At 45.0% G+C, this 21,959-nt stretch overlaps 1 protein-coding gene across 2 annotated transcripts in view; it reads left to right on the top strand.

The window, feature by feature from the left end:
• LOC138287823 (tight junction protein ZO-2-like) overlaps nt 1-21,959 on the top strand; it is a 144,326-nt gene that overhangs the window by 78,734 nt on the left and 43,633 nt on the right. For both annotated transcript variants that reach the window (XM_069228708.1, XM_069228713.1), the window contains exons 4-5: nt 5,748-5,850; nt 8,903-9,680. In XM_069228708.1, coding sequence (XP_069084809.1) covers nt 5,748-5,850; nt 8,903-9,680 — 881 coding nt within the window. The remainder of the gene's footprint in view (nt 1-5,747; nt 5,851-8,902; nt 9,681-21,959) is intronic.

Below are 21,959 nucleotides of genomic sequence, written 5' to 3' on the forward strand. Positions count from 1 at the left end.
CCACTCTACACCATTGTGCTCTGTCCCTGCTCTCTATGCCACTCTATTCTGTTCGGCACCATTTTATTGTATATCCACTGCGGTCTACACTGCAACACTCTATGCTAATGCACTGTGCGCCAATGCACTCTTAAGACCCTACTCTGCAAGACTGCACTGTCCTTCACTGAACTCTACGCCACTGCTGTCTACAGCACTCTACTCTGCAACACTCTATTCCACTGTACTGTGTGCCAATGCACTGTACGTCAATGCTCTCTAAGAAACTCTACAAGACTGAACACTCCTCCACTGAAGTGTATGCTACTCTGTACCAGTGCCCTCTATGCTACTGCACTCTACTCTGCACCACTCATCTTTACACCAATGCACTCTACGCCACTCTAATCTACTCTGCACCACTGCACTCCGTGACACTGCACTCTGCCACTCTACTCTACAATCTATCATGTACCACTCCACCTTACCCTGCACCACTTCATTCTACTCTGAAACAATCTGTTGTACGCCACTGCACTCTACCGCACTTCACTCTACTCCACCCTGCACCATTGCAATCTACACCACTGCAATCTGCTTAGTCACTGCACTCTTTTCTACTCCATTCTACTAAACGTTACTGCACTCTACAGCAATGCATTCAACACCACTTTACTCAAACCTAATGCACTCTAAGCTACTCTACTGTATGCCAATCTACTCTGCACCACTATACTTTACACCACTTCACAGAAGGCCACCCCGTTCTCTTCTGCACCACTCCACTCTATGATGCTCTACTCCATATAAACTCTACTTCACTCTGTGGCACTCCACTCCAATTTTCTACGCAGCTCCCACTGCGCCATTCCATGCCACTGTAGTCCACTCTACTCTGCAACACTCTATTCCACTGTACTGTGTGCCAATGCACTGTACGTCAATGCTCTCTAAGAAACTCTACAAGACTGAACACTCCTCCACTGAAGTGTATGCTACTCTGTACCAGTGCCCTCTATGCTACTGCACTCTACTCTGCACCACTCATCTTTACACCAATGCACTCTACGCCACTCTAATCTACTCTGCACCACTGCACTCCGTGACACTGCACTCTGCCACTCTACTCTACAATCTATCATGTACCACTCCACCTTACCCTGCACCACTTCATTCTACTCTGAAACAATCTGTTGTACGCCACTGCACTCTACCGCACTTCACTCTACTCCACCCTGCACCATTGCAATCTACACCACTGCAATCTGCTTAGTCACTGCACTCTTTTCTACTCCATTCTACTAAACGTTACTGCACTCTACAGCAATGCATTCTACACCACTTTACTCAAACCTAATGCACTCTAAGCTACTCTACTGTATGCCAATCTACTCTGCACCACTATACTTTACACCACTTCACAGAAGGCCACCCCGTTCTCTTCTGCACCACTCCACTCTATGATGCTCTACTCCATATAAACTCTACTTCACTCTGTGGCACTCCACTCCAATTTTCTACGCAGCTCCCACTGCGCCATTCCATGCCACTGTAGTCCACTCTATTCTGCAACACACTAGTCCACTCCACTCCACGCCGCACCACTACTTCACACTGCCACTCCAATCTGACATTCCACTCTAAAGCACTACTCCAAACCTGTGCCACCCCCACTATCCACTCTGCTCAGTGATACTTTGCAACACTCATCTCCACTCTACACTCCACTCTCCTCCCTCCATGACATTTCACAACACAGCGACACTCCACTTCACTCCATTCCACGCTACACAACTGTACCCTACACCATTCCACAACTCTCTATGCTACACTATAACACCCCACTCTACTCTTCTTTACACCACTAGCTTTTAGCCATGCTGAACAGCTGCCAAGCTGGTGTACAACATGACTAAAACATATTGGCAACGCCAATAGCTCTTGCATAGGCAACACCTTTTGGATTTGCCAATTCTTGTTCTTGACTGTCTTGCTGGCTGCTTCGTATTGCAGCTTTGTTAGATTTTCACTAGGAGTAATTTTCCAACATCGGCTTCAATGTAGATGTGTTCTTTTTTAGATGCACTCTAAGAAATGTTTGCTTTCTTCCTTTCGTGAGTTTTCTGAGGACACTTGCTGCAAGTCGATCTTTGGGCCTAGCTACTAAGCATCTTGCAATACAGATCTTAATGATAACTTCTAGAGAAAATCAGCATCTGAGCCAAATCTTACCTGATTAGTTTAATTCATACAGCTTATTTAGCAAACCCTTCGTGAAGACATTCGTTTTTACTTCCTGATTTGCTGTTTTTCTCTAACTTGTGTTCCTCCCTTTTGCTGACTACTGATCCCCTTGCAAACCAAATAAATATTGGACTACCTGCTACTCTCTTGTTCCGACTGCTCCATGATTCTTCTGGAATATCTGTAGTAAGCTGTGCCATGTGCCGAACAGCAAAAGCCCACAGGAAGCCCTTTTCTGTTTCAGGGTCTTGGTTGAAGCATATACCGATGCCTTCGCACATGCACTTTTGCATCCGCTTTGGACCAATTTGTCTTTCGGCTGTGATGTTGAATGCTGTTAGATGTGCCTATTCTTCATATGTCCATGAGTGTCACATAGCCTAGTGTGGCCCCATTTCCAGGGAGTAAGGCATAGATGACAAAAAATGCTGTCCTCTTGCCGGCCTCTTACCTTGGTTGTGGCAACTGTGGATTTGAATAGGTATGGGAACCAGCCCTCAACAAACTGGAGTACCCTGAGGGCCTATCGTCAGGCAGCACGTGGCGTAAAGATAACATTATCACTTCCCCTAACGGGCAGCCCTTCGTTCGCCATTGAAAAGCCTTACCTGGCGCTCAGTCACAGCGAGGGTAACGGGCAGCATTCAGGAGAACGCCGGTATAGCCCCATGGCAGAGTCTGAGCAGAGACGCAGATTTCCACAGAAGATGGGTGAGGCCTGCCTTTAAATCTGGTAGGGCTAGATGGAACCCTTATAACCCCCAACATGCAGAGTCCCAGACGCGAGGAAGAGAGGACCCGCAAGTGTAACCTGATTATAGTTACTGTATTTGCCGGGAGGCTGGAGGCCTTGACCGTATTAGGAAGAGAGACAGCCTCTGCTACCTGTGGATACCCCAGCTACTGATGGGCTTTGCTACTCACTATGAACTACCCAAATGACTGTGTATTGATGATTACTTCATGTTTTCCCAGTAAAATAATGTTTTTGGGTGTGCATATTTAAATAATTAAGGAATAAATAATCGAGCACACTCCTTTCGGGAAAACTTCTTAATTAAGAGAGTACCACAGTGGCCCGGGCTGGGAATATCACAGCAAATGTTTGATCCCCCTGCTGCAAGGCAGGATAATCTGAGGCCAAAAAATGGTTACAATTACAAACCATCTTTACATTGAAAATCCAAGCAAAGATGCTGAAGAAAATCCAACCCACCAGCCTTCTGACGTAGCCTCCGCATCTGTCTACCCTTAAAGCTAATAATACTAATTACTTATAAAGTTTGGCGAGTGACCACATGTCTTCTACCCATCTGATATCTTCTACTGTATTTAAAATTTCCACTACCACAAAAATGTGGCTTAACCCAACACAAGGTGCTCATCGGGGCGAATTTCTCATGGATTCCTCCTTATCTTTCCCACAGTGCCTACCACCCTGATCCAGGTTGACCATGTGCTTGCATTTTAGCTTTGTGCAAAGGATCGTTCTCCTTTTTCTAGGCTATTTAAGACTGTTTTTCTCATTATCCTATGTAGTCTGTTGTCCTTTCTTTGCTCCGGTATTCTCAAATTGCTTCAGTCCTTTTGACATTACACTGTCCCCACGCAACACTCAGTTGCAGAGGCCAATCAGAGTCTGTTTCTGTTGGTTTAGATATTTTCAACTGCTTGGGGTGGATTTTCACTCATTTCTGAAACTGAAACTGAAACTCTACTCATATTAGGTTTCCACCAGTGGCGAGTACATTGTTTTCCTTTTAGTAGCTCAAAAATTCCCAAGGAAACAGTATGGAAATGCGTGTAAACCCTAGATTTCCATGCAAGCGCCTGCCTTTCTTGACATTCTCCATATTGTTCCCAAAGAGGATTGGGTAGAAGGGCAATTTATTGTCAATGTGCTTGAGTACACACCTTTTGTTTCCCTGATGGGGAAATCAGTTCTTGTGCACACCTATAAAATAGCAGTCTGGGTGTTTCCCCACTCCGTGCTAAATGTGTTTTATTGCAAGTAGTGTGTTAATCATTGAAGGTTCTTGAATTTCCGTAAGGGCCCAACTTTGGTGTTTACCACCTTTCCAGTGTCAACCACCGAGCCTCATCAAGTAAAACCCATTTTCACACCCCTACTTCTAAACTTGGTTTGGCAGAAAACTTGATATACTTTTGGTTTTCTGTGGCAGTAGCTTTCAGCTGTGAGCGTAAATATCCCCACGGTCACTTCTTTGAATTAGGATCTGAGGATCACTCCCACGTATGACATTCTACACACTCAAGTCAAGCTGTTGTGGCCAAAAACGATGTGGAGCGAACCTTTAGTTTTGTTACCCTGTCTATTACCATTCCAGTAGAACCATGTGGCTCGCCAAGAGGCATACAAGTGAGCTTCAAAATTCTTGACCCCCAACTATCCTGGGTGGAGGAGGATTTTATTTCATGAAATAAGCGCTTCAACGCCTCGTCAGGGGTAGTAAGCGCTATATAAATGCTACTACAATTACAATGTTACAAATGGGGCTCCTAGTGTCCTTACTCTTCTGCCATTAAAAAAAGCCTCATTCTGCCATTAAAAAAAGCCTCATCAGTCGAGCATGCGCTGTAAACAGTTGGATTGGAATAATTGTGGGCTCGTAGAGTTTTATAAAAGTACACCAACATGGTTATGTTATCAATCAGTTAACTTATTTTGACTTCGTAGCGCAAGTCGCATCACAGCAGCGGATTGTTTGACTTAGTAAGGATTATGGATATAATTGCCATATCACAAGAGTTTATCCTGTGGATGTGACATGCATTGTTCTGGGCAAACGTTTTCTCTCGGGAAAACAGTTTTGTTGCAAGCCGACCATGTATTGTTCCTATATATGTGTTCAGACGTTTACCCTTGAAAACGACCCTCCTCAAAACCATTCTACTCATATACATTTCTGGCACAAATGACTCATTTTTATTAAAAAGACAATTCGGGTACGGTTGGGCTTGAATAGATCCATTCATGTAATTAAGGAAGACAGATGGACAGTAACACATAAGACCTGATAAGAACAATCATAAAGTGATTGATATGGGAGGGTTTAGGATTTTTTTACCCTCTTAAACCCCATCCCCATCTTGCACGCCCCATAACGTAATCCATTTTTGAGCACAAGTCATCTTAATGCAAGCGATTTTGAAGTGCTCCCATTTCAGCCAGCTACTTAGGATCTACTTAGGATCCATCACTGTCAGTTGTCTTCAGAACTCTCTACATATTGGGAAAGCGTGTGTGTATATATGTGTGTGTGTGTGTGTGTATATATATGTATGTATGTGTGTATATATATATATTTAATTCTGTGCTGTTCCCCTTTGCATTATAGTGCATTTTCTATAGAAAGAAACTGTGCAGAGACCACCATGCTTTATCCAGCAGTGTTGAAGAGGGTGGAGCTTTAAGATGACAGCACAGCACATGTGTCTGCATTTGTCTTGGGCCGGGATGTAATCACTGACCTTCAAACACGATTGTTAATGTTCCTTCGCAGGGAGAATGATCGGCTGGTGATGGTGAATGGTACTCTGCTGGACAACGTCCCCCACGCGTTTGCTGTGCAGCAGTTGAGAAAATGTGGGAAAACTGCTGTCTTGGTGAGTTGTATTTGTCATCCGTACCAGCTTGTTGTCATTTGTCTGCAGGATCTTATCCCTAGTATGGCTCAGTGAAGAGATGGTAGCATATCTCCCGCTGTGCGGCTGCGCACCACTCGCTGGGCGCTGCAGTGGTGGTGGCTACGCCCAGTGGGTCCCTGACCAATGACTCCAGTATTGTTATCAGTGCGCTGTGGAGAAGTTAGTGTTGTGCTAGATTTACTACTAAATGTATAGTTATATGCGGGCTACGTATGAGAAGCTGACCTTCTAAGGCACTGTTAGAACTGTCATATGTAGCATACTGGAGTAAACCTGATCAAAATCTTCGGAAACTAATAGTGTCCGAGAGTCATGAACTGTTATTTTTCCTCATGCATCACCTTGAAGTTTAAGCATGTAAGGATATTGTATTGTGAATTCCTGGAATCTATCTATCTATTGTGCTTTACATTCATTTGCCAAGTTCTTGGAGTTAGACACACAACAATATGATGGACGGAATGCTGAAACTTTTCAAACACTCACCCCCAGTCGCAGATCTTGCTTAAATCCATCATTCTTCTTCTCATCATACCACCCCAGTTTGGACCCAGCCATATGCAAATCAGTCTTCACCCTGTTCCCCATGGGAGCATCCCAGCCCGAACTGCCAGGCCAGGTCCCCACTGGATCGTAAACAGGCATTCTGTGACCGGTTTTGGGGTATCACCCCTCATTAGCCAGGCTATCTTGAATCCAGTGGCACAGTGAACAAGGGACCCACATCTGGGAATACCCTTGCCACGTAGGGCGGACATAGCAACACAACAAGATGATGGACAGAGTGCTGAAACTTTTCGAACACTCACCCCCAGTCCCAGATCAGGGTTACCCCAGTTTGGACTACATCCATTCTTATGCTTCATTTTGGCCTTAATGGTTTGATAGACCGCTGCATATTTTTGTTGCTGTTGAACACACTTGTGATAAGCATAATTGATTGATTGGTGGCATGTTAACTTTTACTGAGGGTGTATTTGCTGTAGACATTAGACATAGTTGGATATGGTGTCGGTGCATTGTTGAGGCGCTAAACATTCTATGACATGGCACACTTGGTTGTTGCAGAAGGTGTACACTCTTGAGGGGGGGGGTGTATGCTGAATGCTACTGACACTATGGCAGATGGCGTTTGTGAGAAGTTGTCGGCTTTAGACCCTAATACAGGGTGTAAATGCAGGTTTGTACTAAGCATTTACTTAGTGCTCTAAGCATTAGTTGCTGTTTTGCTCCTGACATTTTCAACCTTTTAATCTCCATATGGAGCCCCATTGTCTTGAAATGCTTCCTGTTAGCTCTAGATGGTCTAAGAACATTTTACGTGAGATGTTTGGGTTGCTTTAATTTTGTGTGATGTGTAAGCTTCGTAGGGTATCCCTGGGGCGTTCATGTGTTCCTTTTTGGGGTGCCTTTTCTTTGGATGAGTGCGTGTAGCGTTCAGTGCAATCACTGTTAGTGTTGCGATGCTTTGAAGGAAGACTTGCGTCAGTACATTTTGACACATATTTGTATTTTGGCATTGTACCTCGAAGCTCTTTGCACATTGCTTTTGTTGTACGGCATAGAAGAAGGGTTGTGCGTGCCTAATCCGGCCTCCCGAGTTCTCTGATTTTTCTCTCTCGTGTAATTTCTTGTGATGCTTGCTAAGGCTGCAGTGGAGCGTGTGCAGTGATGTATATCCCCAGGGGTACCTGAGCAGTTCTTAAAGTGTTAGGAAGTTGAGCAGGAAAGGGGCGGGATTCTGACGGGGACTTTGTCTCCACTCCTGATTGAATGCGCGTGCCTCCTGTCAGTGAGGAATCCGTGCACCTGTTCAACGTGTCTGCCTGCTGCCGCGTGCCTGCGAGTGTTGTTCCCGCATGTCACAGTGATGCACGCGAGAGCGGTCTCACGGTTAGTCACCTTTCCATGAAGCGCACAGACAGCTCTAGAATCGAAGATAGAGTACCTAGAACCTCATAGAACCGTGGGACATCGGACAGCCAGAAGCACACCTTTGAGACAGTAAATGAAAGACAGTATTAGTCTGAAAATAACATAGCATTCCTTGGACTAGCGATGCCCGATGTGTGACAATCAAAATAAATGATCGCAGTGGAATATGTTACATTGTTTACCAATACCAGCAAAATCTGATGCGTGAAAAAATACGGTCTTAAAAAAAAAAAAAAAAAAAATAGATTCTGTACTACAAGTGCGTCTGTTAGCGAAGGTTGGTCTGCTGCTTCTGTTTTGGAATTGGTTTATTTCTTAATATTAGAAAGAAAATGCACTGATGTGTCAACCCCCACTTCACCTCGTTCTTGTGCCATCCTCTCTTTATATCTCTGTTTACCCATATCATTTATTCAGTGTGTCTGTATTTAACAATCTGAAACAATAACCCATAAAGATTGTTTTCAGTATAACGTGTGGTGTTTTATTCTTAAAACGTAATTGTTAATCTCTTCTGTGCTGGTTCATGGTTTCCTGGCTAACACCTAAAAACAGAATAAGAAATAACAATGTATAAAGGCAGACCATCAAGCCTCACGTCCTGCAGTTAAACAAAACTTATTTATGCTAGATCGGCCAAGCCTCCCCGCACTAAATGCCTTTCACCTGAAGCCTTACTTTCCGCCTGTGTCCTTCAGTCCGTATCAGATCGGTAACTGTGCAGTCTGACATTGACTACTCATTGGAGGCTCCTAGTGGCAAAGAAAACTCATGCTGCATTCTGATTGGGCAACACTTTGATGATTCACAATTGGGCAGTGACATGAGAAGTTAGCTAGTGGTGGGAAGGCTAAAGGGGATGACCACGATAATTCCTCTGGGAGCATTATAATTTAAGATGACTTCCCACCCCAGTAGAATTCCTTCTTTCCTGCTAGTGGTTTCATTGGCATGCCTTGTTAGCAATTTAACAATATTGTAGTGTTCACTTTGCTGAAGATGATGACTTGAAAGGTCCAGGGAGAAAACTGATAATGGTTGTAATTTTAAATCTTTTGTTTCAATGTGAGAACAGGTAGTGAAAAGACCACGGAGAGTTCAGGTTCCTGTCATCCGGAAGCCAGTGCTAGCAGAGCCCGTTTTTGATATGATGGATGATGATGCACAGTTTGACCACAGAAGTGCCTCCTACAGTGAGCGGAGCTGGGCAGGTGGGATTGCAGGACGGAGTAGAGATCCTAGCCCTGACCGAGCCTACAGACGAGAGCCAGAGAGGGGCCGCAACTATGATCGCATGAGGGACGTGGGGTACGACCTAGATGGAAACCGTGGCCGGAGCATGGAGAGGGGACTAGATGGTGGCTACCCAAGGGATCATGCCAGAGGTCGCAGTCTCGACCGCGGGTTGGATTCAGATTACCCACGGGATCGTGTCCGTGGCAGGAGCGTCGACAGAGGCCTGGACCATGATTATCCAAGTGATCGAATTCGTGGCCGGAGCATTGACAGGGAGTTGGATCAGGACTACCCAAGAGATCACAGTCGTGGTCGTAGCATCGACAAAGAAGTGGAGCCAGTATACCGGCGGGATCGCAGCCGTGGCCGGAGCATTGACCGGGATGAAATCTTTGAACGTAGCTATGCTGACGATTACAGCCCAGATCGAGGCTACAGCCGAAAACCTGGTCCAGATGGCAGATATGAAAAGCAAGTTCAAAGGAGTCGCAGCAGAGACCGACTTGACTCGCGGAGCCCTTCACCTGACATCCATCGCCAGTACGTCCCCACAACCCATCCGGAAGGGGATGAGAATACAGTCAGTGTTCTTCTGACAAAAAACAAATCTAATGAGGGTAAGTACATATGCATGGCTGTCCTTTTCACATTTGAGCTTGCCCTGTTATCATACTGCTAAGCTGCATCTAGTGGACTAAACAACGTGTTTTTTTGTTGTCAAAATCAAATAGTTTGCCTGTCAATGGACATGAATTTCAAGTTCTTCTGGCCGATTTCTTATCTATTGCAACTTAAGTACCAAACCCAGCCTCCTGCTCTGTTAAAATGCCTGCCATGTGGCACATTTCCTCAGTACGAACATGCTCTCCTGGGTTTGAATGCGTCTGATAATTATTTTTGCAAACTTGGTCTTGTGATCACTCACCATTGCGTGGAAATCCATAATGCACGTTTTAGTATTTACTGTGTTTGACAAGAAGGTGAGATTCATGGCTCTAGCACAGGAAAGACACAAAGGTGCTTGGCCAGCTGAAATAGCAAAGTTAAAGTGGTGAACACTTTTTTTTTTTTTGCAGCAAATGGAGACAATATGAAAGAACAAGTGTGAAGTGCCAATGATGAATTATGCTTAAAGAGGGACCGGGGGCGGGGGGCGGGGGGCGACGACCTGTCTGTTGCTTGACTTGAACAGTGCAATGCCCCTATTAGGTTCCATGCAAAAATAACACGTGGCTAGTTTTCAGGTTACCTTCAAATGCAGGTGGGGGTTGGGGAACTTCAAATCGACTCCATGGCGTAGAAGACATTCTGCCTATAGATGGGTTCTCAGTGGTACTTGAAGATGGTCATGGTTAGCAGAGGTGTCATGGAAGCAGGCAAGTCGTCCAAATCAGGACACTGTTCACCACCAGACATTTTGTTTCTGAATGTCTATGCTGTATCTACTTTTAGATGGCACGCGTTGAGACCCCTGCAGACCAAAGGTTCCTTAATGGCTGATAGGGAGGAGCAGTGGAATGCAAGTGCCTGAGAACTGAATTCTTACAGAATCTGAATGTGGAAAACGGGACCAATTGTATTTGATTCTCTGGTATATGAGAAGCCAAGCAAATAACCTGTAGGGTTATAGAGGTGTGATATTTTCATGCCAATCCAAAAACAGGTCTGGCTTCTTGGCATATGCTTTTTTATCGAATGCCTTTGTAAATTGTAATATTTTTGTATAACCAGCAAATAGCCCAATGGACAGAATTTACGTTATGCTGGCATGAAATGATAGGCATAGATTATCTCGTACGTTTTAGCTGATGTGCCTAGTTTTTGATGGTTTCAACAACTTGAGGAGGGAAGAAGTGACAAACCAAATGTAACTCGTAGGGTACACCCTTTACAATTTTGCATTTAGGTTTGTGGAGGCCAAATGATTGTCTGGCCCAAGACTAGATTGCAGGAAGATGCTCAATTGACGGACAATTTGACTATATCACATTGTAGCTTAGCAGGAAGTTGTTAGCTGAAAGTTAAAACCATAGTAATGAATCGAAGGTGCCAGGGCCTTGTGGCAGGTTAAACATTAAGGAAGAGGTGGCTGATCTTGCAGAAGACCAAGCAGGCCAGCTTTTGAACATCGGAAGGAGTCTGAAATTATTCAGCTTGACATCAGACTCATTTGTGAACCAGGAAATATACTAGTTCAGAGGGCTCCATTTTATTGTATTGGGTGCCACTAATAAGGCAAAGGGAATTATGGCAGCACATCTGCCATTATCTCAGGTATTTGTCGTTGTCTTATTTTTGATCAGAGAAGTCACTCCACTTTTGCCATGGAGTGTACATTGGGAGCGTTAAACCGTTTTTGAGATTCAGTGTAAGCTTGTATTTAGATGGTGGTAATAGTCTTGGTTAATTTAGGTGTGCAGTTTTTACTGTTACACCATTATGTGATTGGGGTTGGGGGGTGGGCTGCACAGCCTTTATGTAGTGACACAGTGGTTGGATGTTAGAGCAGGTAGCATCTTTTGTGATTTAATGGAAGACGTTATGATGGCACTTGTGTCAGGAAGAATGATTTTAGCACACAGTTTAGTATTGCATGCTGGTACTTGCTGACAATTGCCTTGAATACATTTGGGTATCTTCAGTAGTGATGTCTTAGGCATACGATAAGCAATGAGATACAGGAAGTTGAGCATCCAAAGGTAGCACAAAGTGAGTCATTTTGAGGTGCTACTTCATATAATACTGACAATTTCATTAGTAACTAACTGTTATTTGCCAAGGTCTTGGTTGGTCAATCTATCTTTGGGTTGAGCTGATGCAATTTCTTTAATTTGTAAGCAAGTTGTATTTGTAGAGTATTCTTTTTCATGTGATCATTCTTATTTTGATGTCTTTTGGAGTCTATAGAGCCTTTTGGTCTGTCAGTAGGTATCCAGATGTTCACCAATTTCATTTATAGTCCACTGGATTTCTTTGCAGTGCAGTAACCCTACTAAAAAATATTTCTGAAGTGATCCATGTTGACCTCTTTCATCTGGTGAGTAAGATTAGCTTCTGTCAAGGATGGAGGTTGTTAAGACATTGTGAAATATTGAAGATTTTGGGGTCCCGGGTTAATTTTGCTTCTCTTTATAAAGTGTCAAAAGTAGTGGAGTCCACTTCTTTGAGGACCCTATATTTGGGCATGCTTATTGTTGGATCTGCAGGTCTCCTTTTCAGTGCATGCAACTTTAGAATTTAAAAAGACAGTAGATGACGAGCTGTTTAAAAGAATGGACAAATGGAAATTTTGCTTAGGGAGACATTTGTAGCTTCAGTTGCAGTGAGCGAGTGGCATTTTCCGTGATCTGGGGCTGTACTACAGTCAGTAAATTTTGCATTGTTTAATGTGTTGAAGTGCATTCACGTTTGAACAGTCAGGTGTTTTTGCCAGCCAAAATGTAAACTCCCCAATAAAGTTGCCATTTTTTTGCAAGTAGTAGTTTGCATGAAAGGTTATTAGGCTCACCTTTTAGGGTACCAGTGGCGCCAGGCGTATATGGCTGGCGCCATGAAAGAGATGTTGTCACCTCCCATATGTTTTCTAAGTACAAGTTTAAAAGTAGCAGGTAGGTGTAGATTCAGTGGGACGCCATCTAGGCCTTTCGAGGAAACGAGGGCCAGCCAGCAACTCTTTTTGAGGGTCTGTGTTTGTGTCGATTTTAAATAGTATTTTAGTGATTAACTCACTGGCAGTGAGCCAACGTTTGGTGATCACATTGCGTTAGAAAATGCAATTAGATTTGTCAAGTCTAATGATCCTAAGAACCTCGCATGCGTATAAAAGTAGAGAATGTTAACTTGGGGAAATGATTCAAGATACAATATGTGAATAGAAAATAAAATAATAAAACTCATATCTTGAAGCTGTTATAACAAATTGGTTACCAAGAGTCATTTAGGCAACTGGCAGGCATTCTATGCACATTGTTTTCCAAATCTAGAATCTATATTAAATCCCAAAAATAACATATGAATGTTTGAGGCTGAGTTTCTGAAGTAGAGTCTGAGTAGCAATAGAACATGTCTGCCCAGTGCTTGTGAAGGGAGTTGCTAGCCCCCCCCATTCCTGCTGGGTGTTGATCACTGTTTTGATGCAGATAGTTTGTATGCCCCAAGTCTTTCGTAGCTTCTGACAATTGTGTGTATGACTCTGGAACCTGCGGAAAAATACAATCAACTTTAAACTCCATAGTCTGATTTCTTCAAGTAAGGCCAGGTAATGGAGCAGCCTTCTCAGCACACAAGTATTTCATAGAATCTCTCCATCTCTAGTTCCTTTCCCTCTGAGTGGTCTCATTCTTTTTCCATTTCTGGGTTGTCCCATCAGATCTGGCATTCGTAGTGAACACTGGCCCCAGGTTGGCTTGTATAGCCCCTAATTCAGTCAGCCCTATGGGCAGAGCTCTGGTTTTGTCAGATGCAGGTTTTTTCTTGTGCTGTCTTTTGCCCAAAGTGCAGTTCTGTATGGTGCTGTTCTGCCCCCGCAGTCGGCATGGGTAACTCAGGACGTATGTGGCGTAGTCCATTTCTGAATGCCACAATGTAGCTACAGCATATCAGACAGTTTATATGGTGCTTTTTTGCTGATGGAAGTCAAGAGAATTGCATCCGTCTACTTTAATTGATTATTTTATTGACCTGGACTGGAATATGCCCTGACAAAGGTGCTTACTTAATGTTGGTGCGAAAAACAGGCGCATAAATTCTCTTGACATGAATAAAATGTGTACTTGGTGCTCAGCTTTTGCAGCAAAATTGGGGAATAACGCTCAACCGTTCGCACTATTTTTTAGCATGTACATATGTATGTAATTAATGCATTTCAAGCTAGTCGATCTTGTATTTACCTCTGTTGTGCAGTTGGGGAAAATAAACAAAAATCAGGAGCCAGTGCAATTGGATCTAAAGGATGAACAGACACATTGCTAGTAATGGCTCTAAAGCCACATAATCCAGCCTCTAAATAAGGGCTGGGGTACAGCCATGTTTCTGTTGATGTGAGAACATTGTTATTCACCTGGGGTTTCAAAAAGGATAAACCCCAGTCTTCATCTCAACTCCCTTACCTTAAAGGAGACTGCCAGACAGTTGTCTATATTGGGTGGCTGGAGAGTCATGATATTATTCACTTTGTCATCCATTCATCGGATTCCGATTTTTCTATTTTGTGGGTGGAAAGAAAATCCTTCTTCACAAGGATGACTATTACAAGAAAGAGGAAGGCAATTCAAAGAACCAATGGGGAAAACTAGGGGCCAAAGATGAGAAATAAACTAAATAGGAGAAGGGTGATCCCTGAGGGACTCCACACAAAAGAAGCCGTTACCCTTTGTGATCAAGGACAGACTGCCAGATTCCTGGTCCTCTTGCCACTCAAGTGGTTCAGAGACCGTATACATTGCAGTAATACCTGATGTTTACCAAACACAATACTGATGTAACAACCAAGTGTGACAGTGGGTGTGGAGGAAGTGGCCAAATGGTAGATTGAAATATGGCAAATGCTATAGTTTGAGTGTGGTAGTTTAAATATGGATGCTTTGGTTTTTTGCATGACTTTCCAGATGTGGGAAGAACCTAATTCCTCTGTTCTTGGGGAGTAGGCGTGAATGGTGTGCCAACAGAACAGAGTTTAATCTTATCACTCATTAGCATGTTCCTGGCTCACCAACTCCTCCCTTTATGGCATGAATACTCGCAAATATAGGTCTATCTTCTGACTGAGGGCTGCATTTAATTCCTGGAAGTTGAAGGACGGTCAGCGGTTGGGGGAGGAGGGCAAAAAGGGGGGGGGGGGGCAGTGGACATAGGGGAAGGACTGTGAGTCATGGAATTATTTTTGAGGGTTGCATTCCATATACCCCGTGTATACATTAAGCCTGTGCTCTCTAGAAGAGCCATGGATTTTACATTATAGTGTTAAGCTGCAAATTAGTTACTATGCTGCAATCTCACGCTGTAGTAAGTCTTCACTGCTTGCTGATGCTACCTTTGGCGAGTCAAGTGTGCAAAGGAAGTAACTTAATTACTGAATTGGAATGAAATAAAATCTTAGACCTCACAATCTCTTTATGCCTTTAGTCTCTAATCTGTAAACATTAAGAATATTTAGAAACTTTCTCAGTTAAAGTAGTGAATGCTATAAAAAAAAAAACCTTCACAACGACCTCAAACAAGCTATCCAATTTACTGAGGCCGGTAGCCACAAACACCCAACCTTCATCACTAGATATATTACAGATGGAAGTTTTTAGCCACAACACTAAAACTTGACCATGGATCCTACCTGTACCACACTGTCAAAATGGGCGTTCTGAAGGGTGTATTAAGTCAAGGCAGATTCCCAAACAAAGTGGTATTTCTGTGGTGAGTGTAGTGTCTGTGTTTTGCCAACAGAACCACTGACACCCCAGTTGTTGAAAGTTGGAAACCTTAGAACTAGAACACGTGTTTTTTTTTTTTTTTTTTAATTAATCCCAGTTTTCCTTGGGATAAATTTTGGAAAATCCCTTTTGACCAAATCCATCTGCGCCATTTCTCTTTTCCTTACAGAGCTAGGAAAAACTTAAATGAAACTAGAGTGGTTGTTATGTACGTGATAAGAAAACTGGACTGTAACCCAACAAATACTGGATCGCACCCATGAGAGAGCAAAAACCTAATCTTGTAGTTCACTCACTAAAATGAGAAAGTTAGCAGCATTAAAACAAGGTGTCCTGGACTGTGGTGTTAATATTTCTGCTTCACCACATTTTGTTTATGGCCAAGTCATGTCTTTCGTCTGCTTTTACCCCGCACTCCCTTCCCTTTAATTACCATTTTGTGAGAACGTTTAATTAGACACAATGCAGAAAATGAGCACTTGGAACATAAACAATAGCGCGGTTTAGTTTGTGTGCCATCATTATTTAATTATTGTTTTGAGACTAAATGTAACCTAGTGAAAAGCAGTAAACAACTGGGCCTCCACCGTCCAGGTATATTTAAGTACCATTACATAATATTTAGCCTGAAATTTCGTAGATGCTTTTGCAATATAAAGACTATGAATCTGAGTGAAAATGAAAAATTTACAATATCCGTTATATGTGGAAAAGATTCCAACACTCCCAAATCAGTTGCCCAAATTACTTGCAGTAAGTCTTTTCTCCATTAGCTCTATTAGCTTGAAGTTGAGGTAGCTCCCTCTTCTCTAGGGACACTGCCATGCTGTTTGAGGCCACTTTCCTCTAGGTGTTACTCTTCTGTTTTTTTATGGTTTAACTCTTTTTATTTATTGAACAGTAAGTATGCGGAAGTCAACACGTGCACACTCTGTGAACTGTAACTAATGCGAAGCATACTCACCTATTTGATAGTGTGGAAGGAAAGTAGGAAAACAAGCAAGTGCAATGCAATGGGTCTCGCATTTGCTCGAGTTAGAGCTATGAGAGATGTAAACTCCTATCCAGACTCTTTTTGCCACATAAATTGAAAAATAAAAGTAAAACAGTTTCATATAAGCGAGCCGCTTCACAGCGCTACGGCCGCTATTAGCACCAGCTTGAAGAGAGAGACAAAAGGAAAAAAGAAGTTTGCTTGCAGTCAAATTTATCGGCAAAAGTGCAGTTAGCCATATAACAGGGGCGATGGCCAAGACTGTAACAAAACCTCCCCAAAGAGGGACAAACGTAACCCACTTACCAATTTCAGCAAAGGATTTTTGAATGACAAGCCCACGAACGAGTGGTAGTGATGGGCGTGCGGTGGGCTTGGTTAAAAGTCCAGATACATACCAACACGTCGGAAAAGCAGTTCATGCGCGCTGCCGTGCTCGGCCTATAAAGAAAAAAAAAAAGCAAGAACACCCGCCCCCTTGTCTCCCCGTGTACTTATGCTGTGTATGTTGTTAACAATGGATGTGTTGCATAACATGTGTAGCAACCTAACCGGGGTAAGATACAAGTAAGACATGATTTTAGTGGCCGTTTCCACACTGGCCACGTTATTTGCCCCGTGTCGCCCCAGTGGTATATTGCACCTCAATCATCTGCCGAAAGCTGACGCCCATGCTTGCTTTCCGATTGAACTTGGCTGGTTGGTTTAGGTGCTGGGGAGGACTGCAGAAGGAGGTTGTATAGTTCAGTTACCATGTGTTTATCCTCCTTTTTCTTTACTAACTACAGCTCAAAGGCGGTCAGCTGGTGAACTCAGGCTTCGCGTTTCAGGGTGTTAGAGAGCCAATGTCCGATCTGCTTGTAATGTAGGCTTATGTGTCTCCTAGGGCTTCAAAGGGGATGGGCCCCTCAGCATTGAAAGTGTCCCGTCTAGCCACTGGTCCAGAGTGGCCCATTCCATGCCCAGGGGGAACTCCGGGTTTCTAGCAACATGCGTGAGGGTTGATGGGAATGAGGTAAGTCCCCATCTCGTGGCCGTGGTGTACCAGACCCTCATGAGTGAACCAGTGATTAGGGAAAAGTAGAGGCTTTGGGGTCTGTGGGCCCTCTGCAAAAAGGGAGCCCTCAAGAGATGAATGCAGGCCACCGCCTTGTCCATGAACAGCCAGTGCTTTTCAGAAGCTAATCTGGACCATTCCACTAGGTATCAGAGCTAGTCCGCTTGTTAGTATTGATAGTATATCTGGAGGGTAGGACCGCCCAGCCCGCCTTCAGGGGGTTGCTGGTAACTCGGTTCTCTAATCATCCTGGGTCCACTGTCTACCCATATGAACTTACAGTTAGCCTTCCGGAGGACCCACAGGGTTCCATGAGGGAAGTTGCCGGCAAGGTTTAAAAAAGGTGTGGGAGTAGTGTCATTTTAACTGCAGCGATCCTCCCAAGCCATGAAGGGCGGTGGGAGCGCCATAGTGTTAGGGCTTTCAGCACCTGTTGGCATAACCACCTGTAATTAAGGGACATGATGGCCTCCACCGTGTGGACCAACTGGATGCCTAGGTAGTTAATTGTTTGTTCGGCCCATTGGAAGGGGAAGCACTGAGACAAGTATTCCTCTTGAGGGTGAGGGATAGTGAGGTTAAGGGCCTGCGACTTATGCATTAATGCGAAATCCCGCCGCCTCACTAAAAGTGCTCACTTTCCCCAGGAAAGCTGGTACCGAGGTGGTTGGGTTCTCTAGAGTCATCAGGACATTGTTAGCACGTAAGCTTATAGTATGAAGGTATCCGCTGAAGCAGACCCTGGTGATATCTGCATTGTCCCCAATTTGTTGTGCCAGTGGTTCCATATATAATGCAGATAGTAAAGGAGACCGGGGACATCCTGGTCTCGTGCCTCTTCTGATAGAGAAAGCCTTAGAGGAGTGGCCATTAACCCAAATGGTGGCCATGGGGTTATCATAGCAGTTGGAAAGCCAGGCACAGAATCAGGGCCCTGAATCTGAAATGAAACAAGGACTCCATCAGTTAGGGCCAATGTACTCGATCAAACACTTTCTCAGCGTCTGCAGAGAGTAGCATAGTGGGCCCGCCAGATCTGTGTGCTTTATCGACTATGTGGAGGAGTCGTTTGGTGTTAAAAGAGCTCTGGCTATGTAGCACAAACCCGTCTTGATCTGCTTCTATTAAGCCTGGCATGAGTGGGTTCAAACATGCAGCTAGGACACCTGTGAAGAGTTTAAAATCGACAATGAGGACGGAGATGGGCCTGTATGACCCGCATTGGGTCCTCTATTTACCCGGCTTCGGTATATCGACTATCGGTGCCTCTATCATTTCGGGTAGGATTGCTCCAGCGTCCTCAAAGGCGTTAAACAATCTAGTCATAATTGGTGCCAACTCCACACAAGACCTTATAAAATTCAGCCGTACACCTGTCAGGTCCCAGCTATTTGAGGTTTGTCTGACAATGGCGGATATTTCCTCTTCGATTTGTATCAGGGCCTCCAGAAGTGCCCTGGAGTCTGGTGTCAAGCGGGTCTTTGGGACCCTTTGCAGGTATTGTGCGGGGGCTCGGACTGATATGCTCTGGGCTGCATATAAGTCTGTGTAATATTGCTGTAACCTAGCTGCTATACCTTCGTCTGAAGTGTCGGTTTCATGATTTTCACCCTCTAGGGCCTCCATCGTCGTTCGTAACTTTTGGGCTCTGAGGTAATTTCCTAGTAATCTGCCACATTTATTGCTGCCTGTGTAGTAAGTGTTTGATGTGCAGGAGGGCGTATTCAGCTCTGTCTATATCTGGCACTGCTAACTACTTGCTTCCTGGTTGCCTCCAGTTGTCTCCAGACCCTTGGGGCTCCTGTGCGTTGATGAATGTGTTCTAGTGTTCTAGTTCCCTCACCTCTCCAGTAAGCAAGTCTCTCTTCTCCCTTCGCATCTTACTGTCCACCGCTGCTATGGCTAGGAATTCCCCCCCTTATCACTGCTTTTAAGGCGGTCTACAGATTTGAGAGATGTATTTCAGCTGTGTCATTATGTGCCAGTTATGTTTTGATGGCCCCCTGAATCTGGTGGAGCAGTTTAGGTTAAGGTAGGAGTGTGACGCGTAGCCGGCATGCATGGTGGATGGGCGTGTGGGGTGAGACGTTCAGGTCGATAGTGATCGCCGTGTGATCTGAGCGCGTACGTGGTTCTAGGCCCACTGAACCCACCATATCCCGGATTTCTTGTGTCCCCAGGAGGTAATCAAGCTTGGCGTACGTTTTATGAGTGTGTGAGTAAAAAGTGTATGTTCGTGTTGCTGGGTTATGAATTCTCTGTATGTCCACCTTGCTTTGGCTCATTGGGCTCCGGAGCCTCCCTCTTGCTGGGCTGACCTATCTAGCTCAGACTATGTTAAGGTCCCCTCCCAGCAGGACCCCCCCCCTGCTCTTATCTGTCAGGACTTCCTCTATTGCCCAGCGCAAGAAAGGCTCCGGATTGTCGTTGGGGGCAAACACCGAACCCAGCATTAAGATATTTCTTTCTACCTGTATTTGGTATGCCTGGAGTCTGCCCCGAACCTCAGCTACCTTGTTGCCTATGGTGACTTTAAAAAGTTTTCGAGAAGAGGATCCCCACATCTGCTTTTTTAGAAGCGTAGGATGAGAGGAATTGGTATGGGAATGAGCAAAATTTTAGGCAATGCCAATCAGCAAGGAGGAGGTGGGCTTTTAGGATTAGACAGACCCCGCTTGTCCAAATATGATAAAATGTCCTCTCTCTTAACCGGAATGTTGATCCCTTTTGGGTTAATGGAAGCAATTTGTAAAGTAGTGCTCTTAGGAGGCATGTTGGGGGTAAGAATGTAAGCTCATTGAGTCCCCCTCGCCCATCTCTCTGCCAGTGGGAGATTCAGTGAGGTAGAGTAAGACATTACATCCACAGCAGAAGTCAAATTACCCTACTAACTGAATACAACAAGAATTGATTGAACATATTGTCTCTGGGTGCCCAGGAGACTCAGAAGAGTGTATCCCTAGAGTCAGTATAGTTGGCACGGTGGCATCTCCAGGCCATAGTTAAAAAAAATCCCCGGGGGGTCCTCTCCCTCTCTTCAGACACAGAAAAGATGTTTCGCTTCTCAGAAGGTGCTAATTACTGGAGTCCCAGGCAACTAAATCAAGAACTGCCTTGGATGGATGCGGTTAGATCAGCTGGTATTCCCAGGAGTTCCTTTGCAGCTGAGAGGGAGCATATTTGATGTAGCCTACCATCCCACTTGAAGATAAACTGGAAGGGATGCCCACAGGAGTAGGAGACATCGTGGTCACAAAGGTAGGAGGTCACAGGCCAAAAGTCCTTGCGCCTCTAGGGTCAAGATATAAAGATTCTGGTACAGGCACCAGGGTGTGCACCTGGAGTCGAAGGAGATGCAGTTCTCGAGCCCTTCGAAGGATCCGCTCTTTAATTTGGAACTCTGGTACGCAGGTCAGGATATCTGCTTGGGGGGGGAGGGGAGCAACTTCTATCTTGGGGGACCGGTTCTGTGGGTTCAGTCTGGTTGGATGGTGGGGTCGCCTGGGGCCTCAAGGATGTAGGCAAACAAAGCCTGGATGTATGACTCTGTTGTTGTTGTTGTTGTTGTTGTTGTTGTTGTCGTCTTCTGCTCCCGTGGGGGCCTGCGGAAGTTTCTTCTTGAGCAATTCTCAAGGTCCTCCTCATGGGCTTGAATGTCTATCTGCTGTTCGCGTAAACAGATGATTTTTTGTTGCAGCTGCTCTAGTTCTTCCCCTCTACTGACCTCTTGGTCCTCAAGGTTAGAGGCCCTCTCTTCAAAGACGGCCAACTCTGTGCGGACTGACTATTTCTTGGGAGAGGTCCCTGTTAACAGCCTGCAAGTCTTCTTTAAGGGAGGTGCACAACGCCTGAGGAAAGAGCAATTCACTGGGCCATCTGCATCCTGACTTTTGGGCCATGACTCTTGGGCTTCAGTAGAGGCGTTGTGAGGGCCCCTGGACAGCTGGGTCAGCATGTCCTTCAATGCCCTGTCTTATTGCAGCATGCCGCTGCCATGGCGTTGTCACTGTCACTGGAGAAACTCTATGGGGGAAGCCCACGAGGGGGTCGAAGAGCAATCCTGGATCCCTAGACAGCTTTTGACGTTGGGCCTGGCCCTTACGCTACTCCATGCCGTGTTGGGTACATTCCCTAGCAGGGTGTTTGTGGGCTTCAAAGCAGGTGAGAAAGGCCTGTGAGGGGCTCCTCAGATGCAGGTGCTGGCCTTGGCTTGTTTTGGACACATGATGATAGGGGGGGGGCTCATCTCCAGAGCCGTGTCTTTGAGCCAGGGCAGGTTGCTCTGAGGGGGCACCAGCACAAAACCCTCTGTGGTGCTCCGCCGTCTCCACACCCAGATTTCTTCTGGCTCCATTTGCCCGGGTGCACTTGAGGGCGCGGAGGAGGAGGCAGCGTCCGCTGGGAGCGGGCCCGCGTTTGC

Source organism: Pleurodeles waltl, chromosome 1_1 (assembly GCF_031143425.1).
Source record: "Pleurodeles waltl isolate 20211129_DDA chromosome 1_1, aPleWal1.hap1.20221129, whole genome shotgun sequence".
NCBI classification, from domain to species: domain Eukaryota; kingdom Metazoa; phylum Chordata; class Amphibia; order Caudata; family Salamandridae; genus Pleurodeles; species Pleurodeles waltl.